At 38.3% G+C, this 19,048-nt stretch overlaps 1 protein-coding gene across 1 annotated transcript in view; it reads left to right on the plus strand.

The window, feature by feature from the left end:
• Window positions 1-2,087: 2,087 nt before the first annotated feature.
• Window positions 2,088-19,048, plus strand: part of prdm6 (PR domain containing 6) — a 107,031-nt gene continuing 90,070 nt past the window's right edge. The window contains 4 exon segments of the mRNA XM_022205454.2: window positions 2,088-2,183; window positions 4,171-4,805; window positions 13,094-13,242; window positions 14,691-14,849. Of these exon segments, the coding sequence (XP_022061146.2) occupies window positions 4,178-4,805; window positions 13,094-13,242; window positions 14,691-14,849 (936 nt within the window). The 5' untranslated portion in view covers window positions 2,088-2,183; window positions 4,171-4,177.

A 19,048-nucleotide genomic window follows, 5' to 3' on the forward strand; every position in this document is an offset into this window, starting at 1 on the left:
GTTTTCAAACTGTTCTCTACAAACAAACTTATTAAATTATTATTTTAGCTAACGGACACACATCAGCCTAAAAGTTTATAGAAATTCTGACCTCATCAATCCCAGTTTATTTTAAATATTTCACAACTTTTGATCAATAATTTCCATAATTTTCTCATATTTGAATCAGCAGAAAATAATATTTTACAAAATAAATTATTTTTGTATTTTCTAAATTATTTTATTTTACTAAACAATAAAAAAATTTGTTCTTGAAATAAAAATGATGATTTAGAAAAAATTAAGTAACAAAAAATAAATATTTCTTGTTATTTAGTAAAATAAAATAACTTAGGAAAAAATAAAATATACTATAAAGATCAATTGAAAAATGCATCATTTTGAATTTTACAAATTAATTTTTTGATTAAATTACTTAGAATGTCAGTCACAGAAAAAAAATTAACATTTTGACTGTTAAAATTTAAAAAACAGTCTAAAACTGAATAACGTGTATTTTACAGAAATGTTTCCGTTTGCAATATTTTAACTTATTTTTTATTGTATTAAATTGGGAAAAAATCTGTCGTTTTACTGAAATTTTCTATTTGAATGAAAAAATATTTTAAGAATTCTAAATTTTCAAAAAATTAGTATTTTATAGATTTTTCCTGTTTTGTTAAATGACTTAAAATTTCAAATAAAGTCACAACATGTTGACTGTTAAAATAAAAAATAAAATGACCACAGGCAAAATCTGAAAATAATCATAATCAGGAAGCAAACTTATCAGGAAGCAACTAATCCCAGTTTATTTTAAATACATCCGTTCTGGTTGGAGGTCATTAAACGCCTCAGAAGTCTTTGTCATGGTGCCCCTTTAATAGCTAAACTCCCACAATGCTCTCTGCTTCCCTGTATGAACTTCCTGTAGTCTGACGCCTCCTCTGGTCTCTACTGGATTTAACTGGAAGAGGCTCCACCTGCTGGAGCAACTAGGTACTACAACTGATCTATTTTACTCAGATTGGATTGGCAGACGCTAAATATTTGACAACTCGGTTCAGATAGGGGCAAAGGAAACATTCCAGTTCCTCCTAGTGAAGCCTGAGGTGTTCCCAGGTCAGATGAGATACATCATCTCTCTGCAGACTTCATGGTCTTCTCCAATCTGCCCAGAAAGTTTCCAAATCAAGGCACCCAGGAAGCATCCTGACCAGATGTTGACACATCCAACAGATGTTTTTTTTTTTTAACCTGAGAACCAGTGAGGAAGTTTAGCTGCAGGAACGTTTGGCTACAATTTAATTTAGTTCTTTTTCTGATGTCTATGGAGTTCTATTGAAGTCGATCGCTCTGCCGTGGTTTGATTTGAATGGTTTATATGTGACGAGTCTGGAGGGATTCCAGTTTGGAACATCCGTTTTAGACGTTCGAAACGCCAAACACTCGCTTGAAGTTCGTCTTTGAATCGGTTCATTAGTTTTTGTCTACAAAAACACGGCTGTAAGGTCTTGGTTCTCTGACGTGACGCTGTAGGACTAAACGTCTCCAGAAAGACGGTTTAGGTGACTTCCTGTTACAACCTTTTATGAAGATGTCTGTGTAGGTTCTCCTTCATCCAGGTCATGGTTATCCAAAGTAGTTTAAATCAATCCACTGGACTCTAAGAAAGTTCCTTGAAGACGTTTCACCTCTTCTTCATTCTGTTTGTCTTCAGTTCATGAACATCAGACAAACTTCTGTCCAAAGTCTTTGGTGGCTCCAAAAGACATTCTGGAAAAACATGTTCAGGCTGTTTTTGACGTTCATGAAAGATCTTGAACAGATTCAGATGTGCAGATAAGTTTAGACTAGAGTTAAGGCAGATTTGAGCTTGTAGACAGTTTTAGGTGTCAATAAAGACGTTTTAGGGAAGAGAGGAGTGAAAATGGAGAAAAGTGTGGAGGTGAATGAAGCAGAGAGGCGGTAGAGAGACTATGGATGGTGATGGGGGAGAGAGAGGGGAGGGCAGAGGGTGAGAGAGCGGAGGAGAGAGAGAGAGAGGGAGGGAGGGAGGGGAGGGAGAGCCTCGCAGCGGCCGCTCCGGTAGTTTTGGCTCCGGAGACGCGCAGGACGCAGCGAAGTGTCCCGGCTCCCCTCGATGGTTCACCGCAGCCCGGAGGAGGGACGAGCTTCCAGGAGCCGCAGAGCCTCAGACAGCAGTAAGCCTCTCCTGCGCTCCGACAACTTTCACATTTAAACACAAAAATAAAACCAACAACACGTGAAGGGAACTGTGAGGAAAGCAGCGGAGCCTCGTCCGGTCTCCGCCCGCAGAGCGCAGCCTCCGGCCGGACACGAGCAGCACGCGGAACCGCCGACTTCTCCTGGACTTACCCGGATCTGCTGCCTTGTTTTATTCACATTAAACTTTTTCTGCGTCTCAAACTAACCCAGACCGTGCGTGTGATTGTGTGCGCGCGTTTTTCCCCTCTTTTATTCGGTGCGTTTTTTTCGTGCGTAAAATCCCGAAACAAACCATCGGAGAGCCGCGGAGCTGGAGACCTGGAGTCCTGACAGTTTTATTGGCTTAGAGCTCAGAAATAACATTCAAACCGTTTGATCTGCAGATCCAAGCTCAGTTCCTGTGGAAAGAAAAAAAGAAAAATACTCAAATGTGCAGTTTTATTTCGGATTAAAGCAGATCAGATTAAAAAAACAGATAATTTATTAAACTGAACCTATAATTCTGCTCATGTTGGAGGCTTTAATAGCTTATTTTCTTTAATATTCACATTTCTATTGCCTCCTCATAATATTTAAATCACAGAATGTGTGGGTTTTTATTCATTTTACATCTAAAGAAGTAATTTCCACACGATCTGATTCTTTATTTCAGATAAAAACACCTGAAATTTGTATTTTAAATCAGTTTTTCCTCTTTAAACAGCAGCGAGCGTCTCCTTAACAGACCGAACAAACTGAGCAGCTTCAGCTAAAACACCTGAAACTCCAGCTCCTTCTGTTTTCTGTAATTATTACAAGAACTTCTAAATCTAAAGAGGGAATGCTGGCTTTAAATGAATCTTTATCTGCTCAGTTTGAAGCTTCAAGTGTAAAAATGTTTGAAACTCACAGGACAGAAACAGATCTGTTCACAAATAATGTGTTTTAGGGTCAATTTATGACAGAAAAGGATGAAACTTTGCTCTGTTTGACACTTAAAGCTTCATTTTAATGTGATTCAGAGCAGAGAATTTACACTTTCATAGGTTTTAAAGTGTGTTTAATATTAAAAAACAGAAGAACTCTGAATGAAAAGCAGCGACATCTGTGAACTCCGGCTGCCGGCTGAAGCTTTAATGTGAGAAATAGAAGATTAATTCTGTTTCTGCATCTTTTTGGAGTGAATTTAACTCAAACACACATAAATGTCAGCAGAGTTTGGGGGTTTTGGCGTCTCTTAAATTCCTGAAAAGTGATTTTTAACGTGAAGCAAACGGTGATAAAATGAGACCTGAGTGTGTGTGAGGATGACTGGACCACTTGTGGTGTCTTCTGGATGATATTTGATTTGATTTTCTGCTTCATTTGTTTGTGATTTCTGAAGGGGATGTGCACGTTTCTCTGGATGGTTTTCTGTTTATTTCTGGATGTTTCTGTGGAAGATCTGGATGTTTTTGTGGGTAGTTTTCTGGATAATATCTGGGTAATTTGTGGATGATTTTCAGGATGTTTGATTGATTTCTGGATGATTTTCTGGTTTACTGTCTGGATGTTTCTGCGGATGATTTGATTTATTTTTTTTGGTTGACCTGATTAATTTGTGGATGTTTCTGGATGATATCTGATTTCCTGGATGTTCCTAGTTTATTTTATGGATGATTTCTGTTTATTTTCTGTTTGATTTTGTGGATGATTTCTGGTTTATTTTGTGGGTGATCTCTGTTATATTTCCTGCACGATTCTGATTTATTTTTCTGGGTGATTTCTGTTTATTTTCTGTCTGATTTTGTGGATGATTTCTGGTTTATTTTGTGGATGGTATCTGTTGTATTTCCTGTACGTTTCTGGCTCATTTTTCTGGATGATTTCTCTTTATTTCCTGTTTTATTTTGTGCTTAATTTGTGGGTGATTTCTGGCTGATATCTGTTTGTTTCCTGTCTATCTCCTGCACGTTTCTGACCGGATCTCCTCGTCCTCTCCAGCAGCACCATGCTGAAGCCGGGCGACCCGAGCGGCTCGGCCTTCCTGAAGGTGGACCCGTCCTACCTGCAGCACTGGCAGCAGCTCTTCCCTCAGGCTCAGCTCAAAGCTCCTCTGGTTCCTCCGGCCGACCGCCTCTCCATCCCCGTGGACGCCCTGCGCCCGTCCCGCCTGCACAGCCACCTCCTGGCCTCCTCTCACTGCACCTCCTCCTCTTCCTCCTCCACGTCCTCCTCAGCAGCAGCAGCCTCCTCCTCCTCCTCCTCCTCGGCTCTCACCCCGTCCTCCTCCATCTCCACCTCCCAGCTGCCCGTCCCCCAGCAGATCGCCCTCTTCAGCCAGGCTCTGGCCCCGGTGTGCTCCGGTCCTCCAGGAGCTCCAGGAGGAGGAGACGTGGTGGTGGTGGTTCCTCCAGAGCCCCAGCAGCAGCAGCAGCAGCCCGGCCTGAACCTCCTCCACCCGGCCAAGGAGCAGAGCTGTGGGGGGGTGGGGGTGGTTTCGTCCAGCGTGAAGAGCGGCGACGACGGAGGGAAGTCCAGGTTGAAGCTGACGTCTGAGGAGCTGGACTACTACCTGTACGGACAGCAGAGGATGGAGATCATCCCTCTGAGCAACCACACGGGAGAGGTCAACAACCGTACGTGCACACACACACACACACTGACACGGTAACACACACGTCCTCAGCCGTGACCTTTTGACCCCAGACCTCCATCAAAATCTCACTTCTTTTATTTTCCTGCAGCTCAGGAGCTTCAACCTTCAGATTTATACGCCAAAAAACAGCAGAAATATTCAAATAAAATACATTTATTCAAAATTCTACGAGTGTGTTTGTGCAGAATCATCTGAACAGTGAATCATTTAACAGTTAATGTGCAAACACATTTCAGAATCCATGTAAATAAGCACTTTTTATTCCCAGATTGAGGCCTTAAGCTTATTATTTGTGTGCAAAAATGGCACAAATGTTAAAATAAATCGTGTTTATGTCGCACATATTCAAAACTATACGAGTGTGTTCATGTAAAATCATCTAAACGGTGAATAATAACAAATTAATGTGCAAGAAACGGCACCAGTATTAATGTAAATCCTATTTATGTCGCGTTTGTTCAAAATTATAGGAGAGAAATTGTGCAAAATCATCTGAAAAGTGAACCTTAACGAGAGAATACGCAAAAAAATATCTCAGAAATGATGTAGATAAGCGTTTTTATTAGCAGATTTAGACATTAATCTGATTATTTATATACAAAAGTGGCACAAATATTATTATAAAGCAGAGTTATGTCGCATTAATCCGGAATTATAGGAGTGTATTCGTGCAAAATCACCTCAAAAGTGAACCTTAATGAGTAAATACGCAAAAAATATCTCAGAAATGACGTAAATAAGCAGTTTTTATGTGCAGATTGAGATGTTAACCTGATTTTTAATGTGCAAAAATGACATTTCTGACCTGATAAAGTGCATTTATGTGGCATTCATCCAGATTTACGGGAGTGTTTTGGTGAAGAATCGTCCAAACGGTGAATCTGAAACATGCAAAGATCATTTAAAGATGTTTTATTAGCAGACAGAGGCTCGGTTTCTGTGGAAATGATGAGAAAAAACATCAAATCAGCTGTTTTATTTAACTGGGCTCATATTTCTGCTCATGCTGGAGGATTTTTCTCTCTTCACGCCGGAGAACGTTATTATAAAATGTATTTATGTCGCATTAAATCTAAAATTATAGGAGAGTTTTTATGTAAAAACCTCTCAACAGTGAGTACATCTGCAAAAATATAAATTAAACATCTTTTATTAGCAGAATTAGGCTCAGAATAAATATAGTTTTTGGATGAAAACAGCAAATATGATCATTTTATTTAAGTTCTGCTCATGTGGAAGATTTTATTGGGTTTTATTCTGTTTAATCATAAAGTGGATTTATTCTGCTCTGATTGAGGATTTGTGTAAAAATCGTCTCATAAGTGAAACTCGACAAGGAAACGTGAGAAAATGAAGCATATTTTAATACATATTTATTATCTTTTATTTACAGCTGAATCTGTTTTATTGCCAAGTCTGTTTTCACACAGGAAAAACATTTAAGGACAAAGACGAGCAAATATGTTAAATCTAAATGATTAGAAGTCATTAAAATTAAAATAAATTAAAGTTCGTTCAGTTTTAATATTTTAAAATCTTTAAAATAAATTCTTCCTGTAAGATTTGTGAGTTTTTTTTTCATTTGAATCTTAATTCTGTGCATTTTTTCAGCTGCTTTTTAAAATAAATCTATAATTTAAATCCAATCAGGTGAAATTTTCATCATAAATTATAAATGAAGTTGGAAATAAATCCAGGATGGTTTGAGGTTTCTGAACCATTCAAAGCGTTTTTCTTTGTTTTATTTCATGGAGCAGATATTTTCTGTAGTATCTGGTTCAGTGTCGGTGGTTTGTTGAAGGCTGGAGCTGCAGAGGTTCTCCAGAGGTTCTCCAGAGGTTCTCCAGAGGTTCTGCTGGAGCTCCAGGATGAGGTCAGAGTTCATCTGAACCGGAGTGCGTTTAGATTCCCGTTAGAACACCAACGGCCTCTTCATTTCTGCACCTGTAAGCCTCCGAACCTTTAAACATTTAAGCATCTCATCTCACACAAATATTAATTAAATTCTTTTGAAAATGAAAAAAAAAAAATCCAAACGGCGCCACCGGAAAGATTTAGAGGAAGATAAATGAGTTTTTCTATGGATGGAAATCAGACTTAAAGTCATTGTTTTAAAAGGAAAATAAACTAAATGCGCGCTAAATCTAAGACGTGTCTCTGAAACAGTGTTTTTCTCTCGGATGTGCGCTCTAAGTGTGCGCGCGGACAGATTTCTATCGACATCGTGCCGTCATGCGTAAAAGACGCGCCGCCTGAGCAGCAGCTCTCCGGGACCCCGAGGTGCGTTTCTTCACGGAGCCGGGGCGTCCCGCTGGATCTTTTAAAGCACACGGAGTCTGAAAACACACCGCAGCGGCTCGTTTCTGAGCGTAAAACACACCGAGGAGCCGAAAACCCGCAGGTTTGGAGCCGCGGAGAGGATTTCTGAGCCCGCTTTAATTCATCTGGCAGTTTTTATTTCTCCTATTATATTATTTAATTTACCGTCAGTGTTAAGTCGTAATAATTCTAATTTAACACGTGAAAACCAGAATTCACGGCGGTTATTGGAGCATTTTATTTATATTATAACGATATAAAACCGGATTGCTGCGCATTAAATGTGCGTAAAAGCTCAACGGCTGCGATTTTTGTTTCCTTTTTGAGTAATTTCTTCATGATATTTGATTTATTTGTATATTTATATTAGTCCTGAAGTAATAACACTTCATTCATGTCGACTTAAACACTGCTGTGATGTATTTATGAGGCTTTTAGCTCCGTTCCTCCTCTTATTGGTGCCGTTTTAATGCGTAAAATGCGCGTTTTGGCGCCGCTTCGGTTCTTCTGAGTTTATAAGTTTATAATAATCCTCAGATGGAAGGTCGGAGGTTGTTGCTGCTGCTGTGACTTCCGTGCGTGTGTGTGTGTATTCCGCGGTGATAAAACGGACCATCAGCAGTAATCTGAGTCGATACGCGCCGGCAGCACCGATGAGGGATGGAGGGACAAGCAGGAATTAATTGCCGTATATAGTTTTGTGTTTGTGGAGGGGGGAGGAGGGGGCTGGAGGGAGGGGCAGGGGGGGAGACAGGAGGGAGGGGGAGGAGGGGGACGGACAGGAGGAGGAGGGGATCGATCCAGCGGCCGACCGGCCTCCTATTTATCATCCCAACAGAGCTGGATGGGGGTCTCTGGAGGGTGTGTGTGTGTGTGTGTGTGTGTGTGTGTGTGTGTGTGTGTGTGTGTGTGTGTGTGTGTGTGTGTGTGTGTGTGTGTGTGTGTGTGTGTGTGTGTGTGTGTGTGTGTGTGTGTTACACACTCTCACTCCCTCGTGTCTGACCTCGATTATTAATTACACCAACAATGATAATAATAGTTTTTGTATCTTTATTCTAATATTCCAGTTTAATATTAAGTGTTTTTATATCAACAATGAACCTTAATGAGTAAATGTGTAAAAATGTCCCAGATGTCATTTTAAAAATTAACTTCATGTGCAGCAATGCCTTTAATACTAATATAGTGTATTTATGTTGCTTTTATCCAGAATTATGGTGTATTTGTGGGAAATCGCCTCAGAAGTGAAACATAACAAATAAATATCTGAGAAATAACATAAATAAACATTTTTATTATCAGATTGAGACATTAACCTGATTATTAATGAGCCAAAATGACATTTATGTTATCATGAGGTGTATTCATGTTGCGTTTGTTTAGGATTAGAGGAGAGTATGTGTCTGAAAAGTGAACCGTACATCAACATTTTTATTCTCACATTGAGACTTTAACCTTCAGATTTATAGGCAGCAACATTTTAACATAAGATGTATTTCTGTCACATTTTCCAGAATTATAGGAGCATATTTGTGTGAAATCATCTCAAAAGTGAAGCTTAATGTGTATATACGCAGAAATATCCCAGAAATAATGTAAGCAAACATTTTTTATTTGCAAACTGAGACTTTCATCTCATTATTTCTGCACAAAAAAATCACATTTATGTTCATATAATGTGCATTAGTGTTTCATTTTTTGTGGGTTTTATGAGTTATTATTATTATTATTAATAATAATTATAACGTTTTTTATTTATAATAATTATTATTGTTAGTAATGTTTTTAGTTCAATTAATAAATTAGTTTTAAAGTCCTTAGAAAAAATAATGTGTTAAAATCAGTTTTTCTGTCATTAAAGAGAATTTCAGAGTTTTTAGGTCCATCCATCCATCCATCCATCCATCCATCCATCCATCCATCCTCTATACACCGTTTTATCCTCACTAGGGTCATGGGGGGTGCTGGAGTCTATCCCAGCTGACTCTGGTGAAGGCAGGGGACACCCTGGACAGGTCACCAGTCTGTCACAGGGCTACATATACAGACACACAATCACACTCACATTCACACCTACAGACTATTTAGAGTAACCAATTAACCTCAGCATGTTTTTGGACTGTGGGAGGAAGCCGGAGTACCCGGAGAAAACCCACGCATGCACAGGGAGAACATGCAAACTCCATGCAGAAAGATCCCAGGAACAGGCCGGGATTTGAACCGGGGATCTTCTTGCTGCAAGGCGACAGTGCTAACCACTGTACCACTGTGCAGCCCGTTTTTAGGTCCAGAAAAATGTAATTAAATTAATATCATTTATTAATTAATAATTATTTTAATTCAAAACCAGACTGATGGTTAGAATAATTTGTCTGATTTTAAATATCAAATATACATATCAAATATAAATATCAAATAAAAAGGCCTTTTATGTGTTTTAAATCATCTTTTTGTCATAAGAGCTCATTTGTGTTTTTGACATTTTTAAGCAAATATTTTAAACTTTGGCGACTTTTATATGAACAATAAATCTATAATATATTAAATTATTAAACAATATTTAATGTTTGTCTAAATGCACTAAATGTAAAATCTATTAATAACTTAATTAAAATTCATAAAATGATAAATGTTTTGATTTTATCTCCATTAATTATAGGAGCTTTTGAAAGACGGCTGCTTATGTGAAATATGTGCATTTTTATTTTTATTTTTTACTGATTTATTCTGACAAACACACTGATCTTTTTGGATACATTTCTAAACTTTGTTGCTTTTTGGGAAATTAATACACAAATGCAATAAATTTAAATGGATTTAGAGTTTAATAAAAGAGTTAAACTGAATAATTAAATGTTAAATTTCTGAATTTTAATTAATTTAAGGAAGTTCCAGTTATGTGGACTTTTGATAAACCGTTTAAAAATGGAACGTTTCTGACTAAACAACACATTAAGTGACAAAAAAATGTGTTTTTATTACAAATCTTCAAATAAACTCCAAAAACCCCACAAGTTACAGATAAAACTTTCTGCAGATTTAATGTTGTGGAGCATCGGTTGGATAGATGAGACGTTTAAAGATGTTTTTTGGACTCTTCTGTTTGACTTTTCCTCTGTTTTCTGTTGTTTTATTGATCGATAATGATAAAAACTGATCAATAAGAAGCAATAGAGCAAATATTAATCATTAATCGCAGCTCTTCAGTCTTTATCTGAGCAGCAGCGGATCAGAAATCCAGAGTTTTACTCTCCATCAGGGATCAAACCCCAGAATCCTACGTTTCCCATGATGCAACAGGATGATGTCATTTCCTGCTGGGAGGAACTGGTGTTGGAAGATGGCTGCTTTTGTTAACTTTGGATGTTTGGTGTCTCTTTGTGGTGGTTTTGTATCATTTCTGGTCATTTTATGTCCTTTTGTGATGATTTTTGTGTGTTTTTATGACTGTATAATGTCTATTTGTGGTCATTTTGTGTTTTTTTGTTGTGGTTTTGTGTATTTTTGTGGTTGTTTTGTGTCTCTCTGTCATTGTTTTGTGGTCATTTTATGTCTTTTCAGGCTGTTAAGTGTGTTTTTGTGGTAGTTTTGTGTATTTTTGTGGCTCTTTTGTATCATTTGTGGTCATTTTGTGTTTCTGTAGTCATTTTGTGTCTCTTTGTGGTTGTTTTGTGTGTTATGGCTCTTTTGTATCATTTGTGGTCATTTTATTTTTTGTAGTAGTAGTTTTGTATCTTTTTGTGGTAGTTTTGTGTGTTGTTGTGGCTCTTTTGTATCATTTGTGGTCATTTTATTTGTTTCTGTAGTCGTTTTGTATCTTTTTGTGGTAATTTTGTGTGTTTTTGTTGTGGTTTTTTGTCTTTTTGTGGCTCTTATCATTTGTGGTCATTTTATGTGTTTCTGTAGTCGTTTTGTGTCTCTTTGTGGTTGTTTTGTGTGTTGTTGTGGCTCTTTTGTATCATTTGTGGTCATTTATGTGTTTCTGTAGTCATTTTGTGTCTCTTTGTGGTTGTTTTGTGTGTTGTGGCTCTTTTGTATCATTTGTGGTCATTTTATTTTTTTTTGTAGCAGTTTTGTGTCTCTTTGTGGTAGTTTTGTGTGTTGTGGCTCTTTTGTATCATTTGTGGTCATTTTATTTGTTTCTGTAGTCGTTTTGTATCTTTTTGTGGTAATTTTGTGTCTTTTTGTGGCTTTTTTTTATCATTTGTGGTCATTTTATGTGTTTTTGTAGTCGTTTTGTGTCTCTTTGTAGTCGTTTTGTGTCTCTTTGTGGTTGTTTTGTGTCTGGTTTTAAATTTAAGGACCAGTGGACTTTCTTCCTTCCTCTGTTGGTTCCTTATTCCGGATCGTTTAGTTGTTTCTGTCCATCGCTGTGCTTTCTAACGTTACTTCAGTGGTTTTAGTTTTTCTGTATTTAGTTTTTTACTGATGGCTTCTCTTTGTGTCTTTGCTCATGTGACGTTTAAACCGGAGTCTCTTTTAAAATGTGGGTTTAATGAAGAATTTTCCCCCTTTCCTGGAGCGTGAAGCGGCTTGTTGAAGACTGTAATCCAGTTTAATGGATGGATATTCAGGTTTGGGTCAGAAAGCAGCAGAAGGAGGCTCAGAGCTGCTCTGTGGGAGTTTTCTCTGCAGATAATCATCTCTCATTATGTCGCTCCACTCAATTAACATCCATTACTGTCAGACTGCATCTCTGGGTAAATGTTGACACTCGCTAGCTCCAGCTCTACGCTGCTGAGAAAACATGCAGAGCATCGCTTCACAGCTCCAGGACCCTCAGTTTGAACCCATCAGTCCCTTTAAAAACCATTCTGACCCTCATTTTAACTGCAGGAAGCAATGGAAGAGTCGTTTTTACGGTTTTAAAAGCACCAGTTTGGATTCACAATCATCAGTTTGATCGTTTCCTGAAAGAAAAATTACTTTTTTTTGGAGCAACAATACTAAAAATCAGAGTTCAGATGGAAATATTAACCGTTTTTCTGCTTTTACATGACTGTAAGAGTGTTTTTTTTTTGCACAAAACAAGATATTTAGTGCTTTTACCCACTCATTTCTCATGTTTTAAATCTAAATTATCATAAATTAATTAACAAAATAATCAGCAGATTAAATGAAAATAAGAATATTTGTTGTTCAATCACTCGTACACACAATACGACTTCACAAAGTTTGCTTTTAAAATGTATTTTTATTTGCCAGCTGTTGTTGTTTTGTGTCTATTTGTAGTTGTTTCATGTCTATGATCATTTTGTGTCTCTTTGTGGTTGTTTTTTTTGTCTCATTGCAGTAATTTGTCTTTGTGTTTTTTTTGTATGTCTTTGTGGTCATTTTGTCTTTTTTAATGGTGTGTTTCTTTTGAGGTTTTGTGTTTTTTTTGCGATTGTTTTGTGTTTTTTTTGCGGTTGTTTTGTGTGTTTTTTTTGCGGTTGTTTTGTGTTTTTTTGCAGTTTTGTGGGGTTTTTTGCGGTTGTTTTGTGGTGTTTTTTTTGCCGTGGTTTTGTGTTTTTTTGCAGTTTTGTGGGGTTTTTTGCGGTTGTTTTGTGGTGTTTTTTTGCCGTGGTTTTGTGTTTTTTGCAGTTTTGTGTTTTTTTTTTGTGTGGTGGTTTTGTGTTTTTTTTGCGGTGGTTTTGTGGGTTTTTTTTAGTATTTTTGTGGGGTTTTTTGCGATTGTTTTGTGTTTTTTTTTTTGCAGTTTTGTGTTTTTTTTTGTGGTTTTGTCTCTTTGTGGTTGTTTAGTGTCTCTTTGTGGTATATTTTTGTCTATTTGCACTAATTCTGTTTGTCTTTGGGTGTTTTTTGACCAAAAACAGGACATTCTATATAAATTATTACACATAAGGCGTTAACACAACAGTTACCTGAAAACAGCTTTAAAATCGCAGCATTTTCCCATCAGTGTTTGTTTTCTCCTGTTTCTTATGAATGTATGTTTGTCGTCAGCAGGATGCGACATGTGTGCCGACAACAGGAACGGCGAGTGTCCGATGCACGGACCGCTCCACTCCCTCCGTCGCCTCGTTGGAACCAGCGGCTCGGCGGCTCCCGTGACGCTGCCGGACGTCCCTGATTGGCTGAGAGATCTGCCCAGAGAGGTGACTGACGCCGTCTTTATGGGTTTTATATCACAGCTTTTATTTACAGAGGAGACCAACGCAGACGCTCCGTTTAGACTGATGTCCGTGAAGTATGGACGGTTATTCAGGAAAATGAGGAAAAAATAAAACATCAGAAATATCAAATGCAAAATAAGCTGAATACAGACTGTACTGTTAAAAAAACAACAACAGGAAAAACTGAAAAATGCAAAGGTGTTTTAAATAATACATAAAAAATGGTGGAATTCTGTGATTTTACTAGATATAACATATGGCTAGAAAAATCTGTAAATTATTAATTTAATAAATGATTTTCCATTTTTCATTCTTAATCAGCATAATCTTTCTTTCAAATAACCGTAAATATCTATAAAACAACAATGCTATTTTATAAATAAAGGTAAAGGTTGTTTGACTGTAAAATTTTACTGATTTTTGTTGTATTTAATTCTGAAAAAAACAAAATTCTGTCATTGATATTTTCCAGTATTATAAAGAAAGATTATGTTTATTCAGGACTGAGAAATAATAAATTATTAAACTGTTCTTTTTTGCAGATTTTCCTGTTTGTTGCAGCATCAGTTACCATGGAGATCTAGCTCCACAGCATCAGTTACCATGAAGATCTAGCTCCACAGCATGAGTTACCATGGAGATGTAGCCCCACAGCATCAGTTACCATGGAGATCTAGCTCCACAGCATCAGTTACCATGGAGATGTAGCCCCACAGCATCAGTTACCATGGAGATCTAGCTCCACAGCATCAGTTACCATGGAGATCTAGCTCCACAGCATCAGTTACCATGAAGATCTAGCTCCACAGCATCAGTTACCATGGAGATGTAGCCCCACAGCATCAGTTACCATGGAGATCTAGCTCCACAGCATCAGTTACCATGGAGATGTAGCCCCACAGCATCAGTTACCATGGAGATCTAGCTCCACAGCATCAGTTACCATGGAGATGTAGCCCCACAGCATCAGTTACCATGGAGATGTAGCCCCACAGCATCAGTTACCATGGAGATGTAGCCCCACAGCATCAGTTACCATGGAGATGTAGCCCCACAGCATCAGTTACCATGGAGATGTAGCCCCACAGCATCAGTTACCATGGAGATCTAGCTCCACAGCATCAGTTACCATGGAGATGTAGCCCCACAGCATCAGTTACCATGGCATGGAGATATAGCCCCACAGCATCAGTTACCATGGAGATCTAGCTCCACAGCATCAGTTACCATGGAGATCTAGCCCCACAGCATCAGTTACCATGGAGATGTAGCCCCACAGCATCAGTTACCATGGAGATCTAGCTCCACAGCATCAGTTACCATGGAGATCTAGCTCCACAGCATCAGTTACCATGGAGATCTAGCAGTTTAAAACAAAACCGTTCTTCTTGTTGTTTTGAATAAACTCTGACCCTCTGTGTCGTCTGCAGGTGTGTCTCTGCACCAGCACCGTTCCTGGTCTGGGTTATGGGATCTGTGCCGCCCAGAGGATTCCTCAGGGAACCTGGATCGGACCGTTCCAGGGAGTTCCTCTGCTGCTGGACAAGCTGCAGTCTGGAGCCGTGAGGAACACCAGACACCTGTGGGAGGTAAGCTCATTATTTAGCACTTTAAATTAGTGTCTCTGTCAGCTGATCCTGGTGTTAAATGGAGATAAAATCATCCTTTCATCGTCTGGAACCGTTCTGACCAACCACTGACCACATGTTGATATGAAAGTTTACCCACAATGCACTATTTTAAGGTCTTTAGATATAATTATTTAAAAATTGTTGACAGTTACTTAAAAACTTGTTCCAAATGACATGAAATTCGTCCAAAATCACATAAAAACTACCAAAATTACTCCATATTGTAAAAAGCAAACGCATAAATCATCCAAAATGAGTCACTGTCAAATTAGACTCAACATTTGTTCAAAATCAGATGAAAATCTGCCAAAAATTAAAGAAAATTTGCCCAGAATTAGTTTTTAGTTTGTTTGTTTTTTATACCCAGAATGAGCTTTCTGAAGTTTTCTCTGGTGAAATATCAGAAACAGAAACACATCCAGGGGACCAGTGACTGTTTGTAGGACTCTAAAGTGTTCACACTCGGATACATCCCATAATACTGATGGCCACATCTGGTTATGAAACTGACTGGGTAGTTTTTCAGCTATTCTTGAATTTTATAAATTGATAATCTGAACTTTTTTTGAGATTTTGGAAACTTCTTGGTAGTTTTGCTTCATTTTAACTCCTTTAGGACAAATTTAAACTCATTTATGACAGTTTTATGCCATTTTAGTAAATTCTCAAGTCTGTTTTGACTCAATTTTGACTTTTTTGGGGTAAATTTTGAAAAGGCTTTAGATATTTTGGACAATTTACAAGTAAGTTTTTGCAGTCATGAGATTTGAGAACAAATTTTGGATGTTTTCTTGAAAGAATTGGTTCATTTTGGAGACATTTCTGAGTAATTTTTGACAGATTTTGAGCCACATTGATCTAACTTTTGTTAATTTTGAGGCGTTTGTGAGTCATTGTTGACTGAATGTACGATAGAGTCCATTCTAAACACTGACAAATCAGAAAATCCTGATCAAACACGACTAATAAAACTCTTTATATTTCACATCTTATCTGTAATAGCACCAATTTTCAGACTGAAAGTGGTACATTTTTTACGAGTTGATGATTAAAACCGTGATTAGGCTTTTATTGTGTCCCAAACTTCTATAAAAATGGCTAAAATCTTTTTTAAACAGACTTGTAGTCGTGTTTCGCAGCTAATATACTGTAAAAGTTCTGTGTCACGTTAAAATCTGGGTATTTTCCAGATTTTGTGGATATTTTGCTCATTTTTTTTCTTTTTATTTAGCATCATTTGGTATCTGCACTGCAAAAAACTTTTAAATTAACATTTAAATTCAAAATTTCTGTCTGTAATTTTACCAGTTACATCTATATTTTAACAAATCTTAAATAAACAGTGAATTTTTAAAGAAATTAGTTAAAAACGCAGAATTTTTGCAGCTTGTTTCAGCTTTAGAATCTTTATAAAAATTTAGATAAAGTCCTGAGGCTGCTGCTCGTTAAAACGTTGCATTAAACCACAGTTTATCATCCGTCCGTTCTGATCTAAATAAATATTTAGCGGTGGGAGCTGCTGGTGTTCATCCGCTGAGCCTCAGAGCTGCTGTCCTGCCGCTCTGTCGGAGCGTTTTCACGTCGTCGCCTCTTGGTCCATTGATCACAGCACATCGTATTTACATACGGTGGCAGGAGAACGTCAATGTGGCCGTTATAAACAGCTGCATTAGCATTAGAGCCAGAGTGAAGCATGCTGGGAGATGGATGAGTCCCCGGTGGACGAGCTGCTAAAGGTCAGTCTGCTGACCGGACATCAGTCTCTGGAGGAGGAGGAGGAGGAGGTAGGATGAAGAATGGATGGAGGTGCTTCAGAGGTCAGAGGATAGAAGAAGGAAGGAACCAAGGATAGTAGGAATGAAGGAAAGAAGGATGAAAGGAAGGAAGGAAGGATAGATGGTAGGAAAGAAGGATGGACGGAGGGACGAAACTTGTTTTCCCCAGAAACTCAGAATGTGATCAGGTCATAAACACCTCCCGACCAGTAAAACCAGTAAACCTTGTAGTTCTAGTACTTCCTGCTGTAGCTGTCCTTTATTGGGACCCTGCTGTGTCCACCTGCGACCCTCCTCAGGGCCTCCAGCCAGCCTTTGACCTCCTGCCGAGGCGCTGATACGATAACTGGCTGTAACCTGCAGCAGATTATCGGCTGAAGGTCTCATTAGGCCCATCGATGGAGATCCGCTAGCACTCAGCCGCTGTTAAACTCCTTATTGACGCCTCCCAAAACAGGAAGTGATGTGTGTCTTATAGCCAATCAGGGAGCTGTGTCAGGTTGTCCATGGCGACCAGGAAGGGCCACTTTTAATTAAGACGCTGGCTGATAGCGGTGCTGCAGGATTCTACTGGTGGAGACATCGATCTGCTGAGAGTCCTCCGTTTAGAAGGATCCTTTAATTAGACACAAAAACTTTATTTTAGTTTATGATTTAGTTTTCCTGCTGTCTGTCCATCGAAAAGATAGAAAAATAAACATTTGAAGATTCACTGATCAGCTGATTGATTCAGTCAAGACTCAAGAAAGTTCATGAAAATCTATTTTTTCCTTAATTTCTGCTATCTTTAGTTCCTTCCTTCCCTGATTCTTTCCTTCTTTCCTTCCTTCCTTAATTCTTTCCTTTCTTTCTTAGTTCTTTCCTTCCTTCCTTCCTTAGGTCTTTTCTTCCTTCCATCCTCACTTTCTTTCTTAGTTCCTTCCTTCCTTCCTTCCTTTCCTCCTTCCTTCCGTAGTTCTTTCCTTCCTTCTTTTCTTCCTTCGACTATCCTTACTTCTTTCCTACCTTCCTTCCGACTATTCTTCCTTCCTTCTTTAGCGCCTTCCTTCCTTTCTTAGTTCTTTCCTACCTTCTTTCTCTGATTCTTTCCTTCCCTCCTTCCTTCCTTAGTTCTTTCCTTCTGTCCTTAGGTCTTTCCTTCCTTCCTTCCATCCATCCTCACTTTCTTTCTTAGTTCTTTCCTTCCTTTCCTCTTTCCTTCCGTAGTTCTTTCCTTCCTTCCTTCCTTCCTTCCTTGCTTAGTGCCTTCCTTTCTTCTTTAGTTCCTTCCTTCCTTCCTTCCTTGTTTAGTGCCTTCCTTTCTTCTTTAGTTCCTTCCTTCCTTCCAGAGAAGAAAGTTAACATAAACAGTCCAGGTTCTGATTCTGTTTCTTCTAGTCTTCATCCTCTGTTTTGTTTGGTTTTCTTTCCATTTTTTTCCTGAAGTTTTCTTTCGACCAGATCAAAGGCTAGAACAGAAACCAGCAGTGACCATCAGAACCTCGATCATCTCAGTCTGAGGTTAAATATTTAGCTGTTGGTCGTCCAGTAGACTCCTGAGGGTTCAGTAAATTCCTCACTTCCTGTCGGCGTCATAAAACCGATTCCAGAGTTGGTTTGTGTTTGTCCATCGCTGTGTTCCCTACTGACCGACTGTGTTTTAGTGGTTCGTTGTCTGTTTTCCTTACTGACGTCTGTTTGTGTTTTTTGACATCATCACTTTGATTACAGAATCATAAATGGTTTATGTCAAATTACAAGTTTGATGTTGGAGGACTTTATTACAGCCACAGTAATAATAGAGACCCTTAAAGTCTTTTTTTTTTTTTGTAGCTTTTAGCTCCAAATCTTTATAACTGTTGTTGGTTTGTGTTTTTTCAGATATTAGTATCGCTTCACCGTCTCCTGTTTTATTCAGAGTTTATTTATTTGTGGTTTTTGGAAGTCAGAACTAAATTCTATCAAAATAAAGGTTCGATGTCTCCAGAAATAAAACTCCCACAGCCATAAAACTTGGTGAAAACAGACAGAATAGTTTCCAGTAGATCCAGATGTCTAATGGATCCAGAAGTGGACCAGTTTTTAAATATTGGTCCTTCTAAATGAAAACAAAAATGTAGAATCTGCAAACAATTGTGGTGTTCTTGACCCAGAAAGTTCCAGGAAGTTCCTACTATCCATCCTTCCTTCCTTCTTTCCTTCCTTCTACTATCCTTCCTTTTTTCTTCCTTCTCACTTTTCTACTATCCTTTGATCCTTCCTTCCTTCCCTTCTTCCTTCCTTCTACTAACCTTCCTTTTTCCTTCCTTCCTTCCTTCCTTCCTTCCTTCCTTCCTTTCTACTATCCTTCCTTAGTTCCTTTCGTCCTTCTACTACCCTTCCTTTTTCCTTCCTTCGTTCATT

This window comes from Acanthochromis polyacanthus, chromosome 7, assembly GCF_021347895.1.
Source record: "Acanthochromis polyacanthus isolate Apoly-LR-REF ecotype Palm Island chromosome 7, KAUST_Apoly_ChrSc, whole genome shotgun sequence".
In the NCBI taxonomy this organism is placed as follows: Eukaryota; Metazoa; Chordata; class Actinopteri; family Pomacentridae; genus Acanthochromis; species Acanthochromis polyacanthus.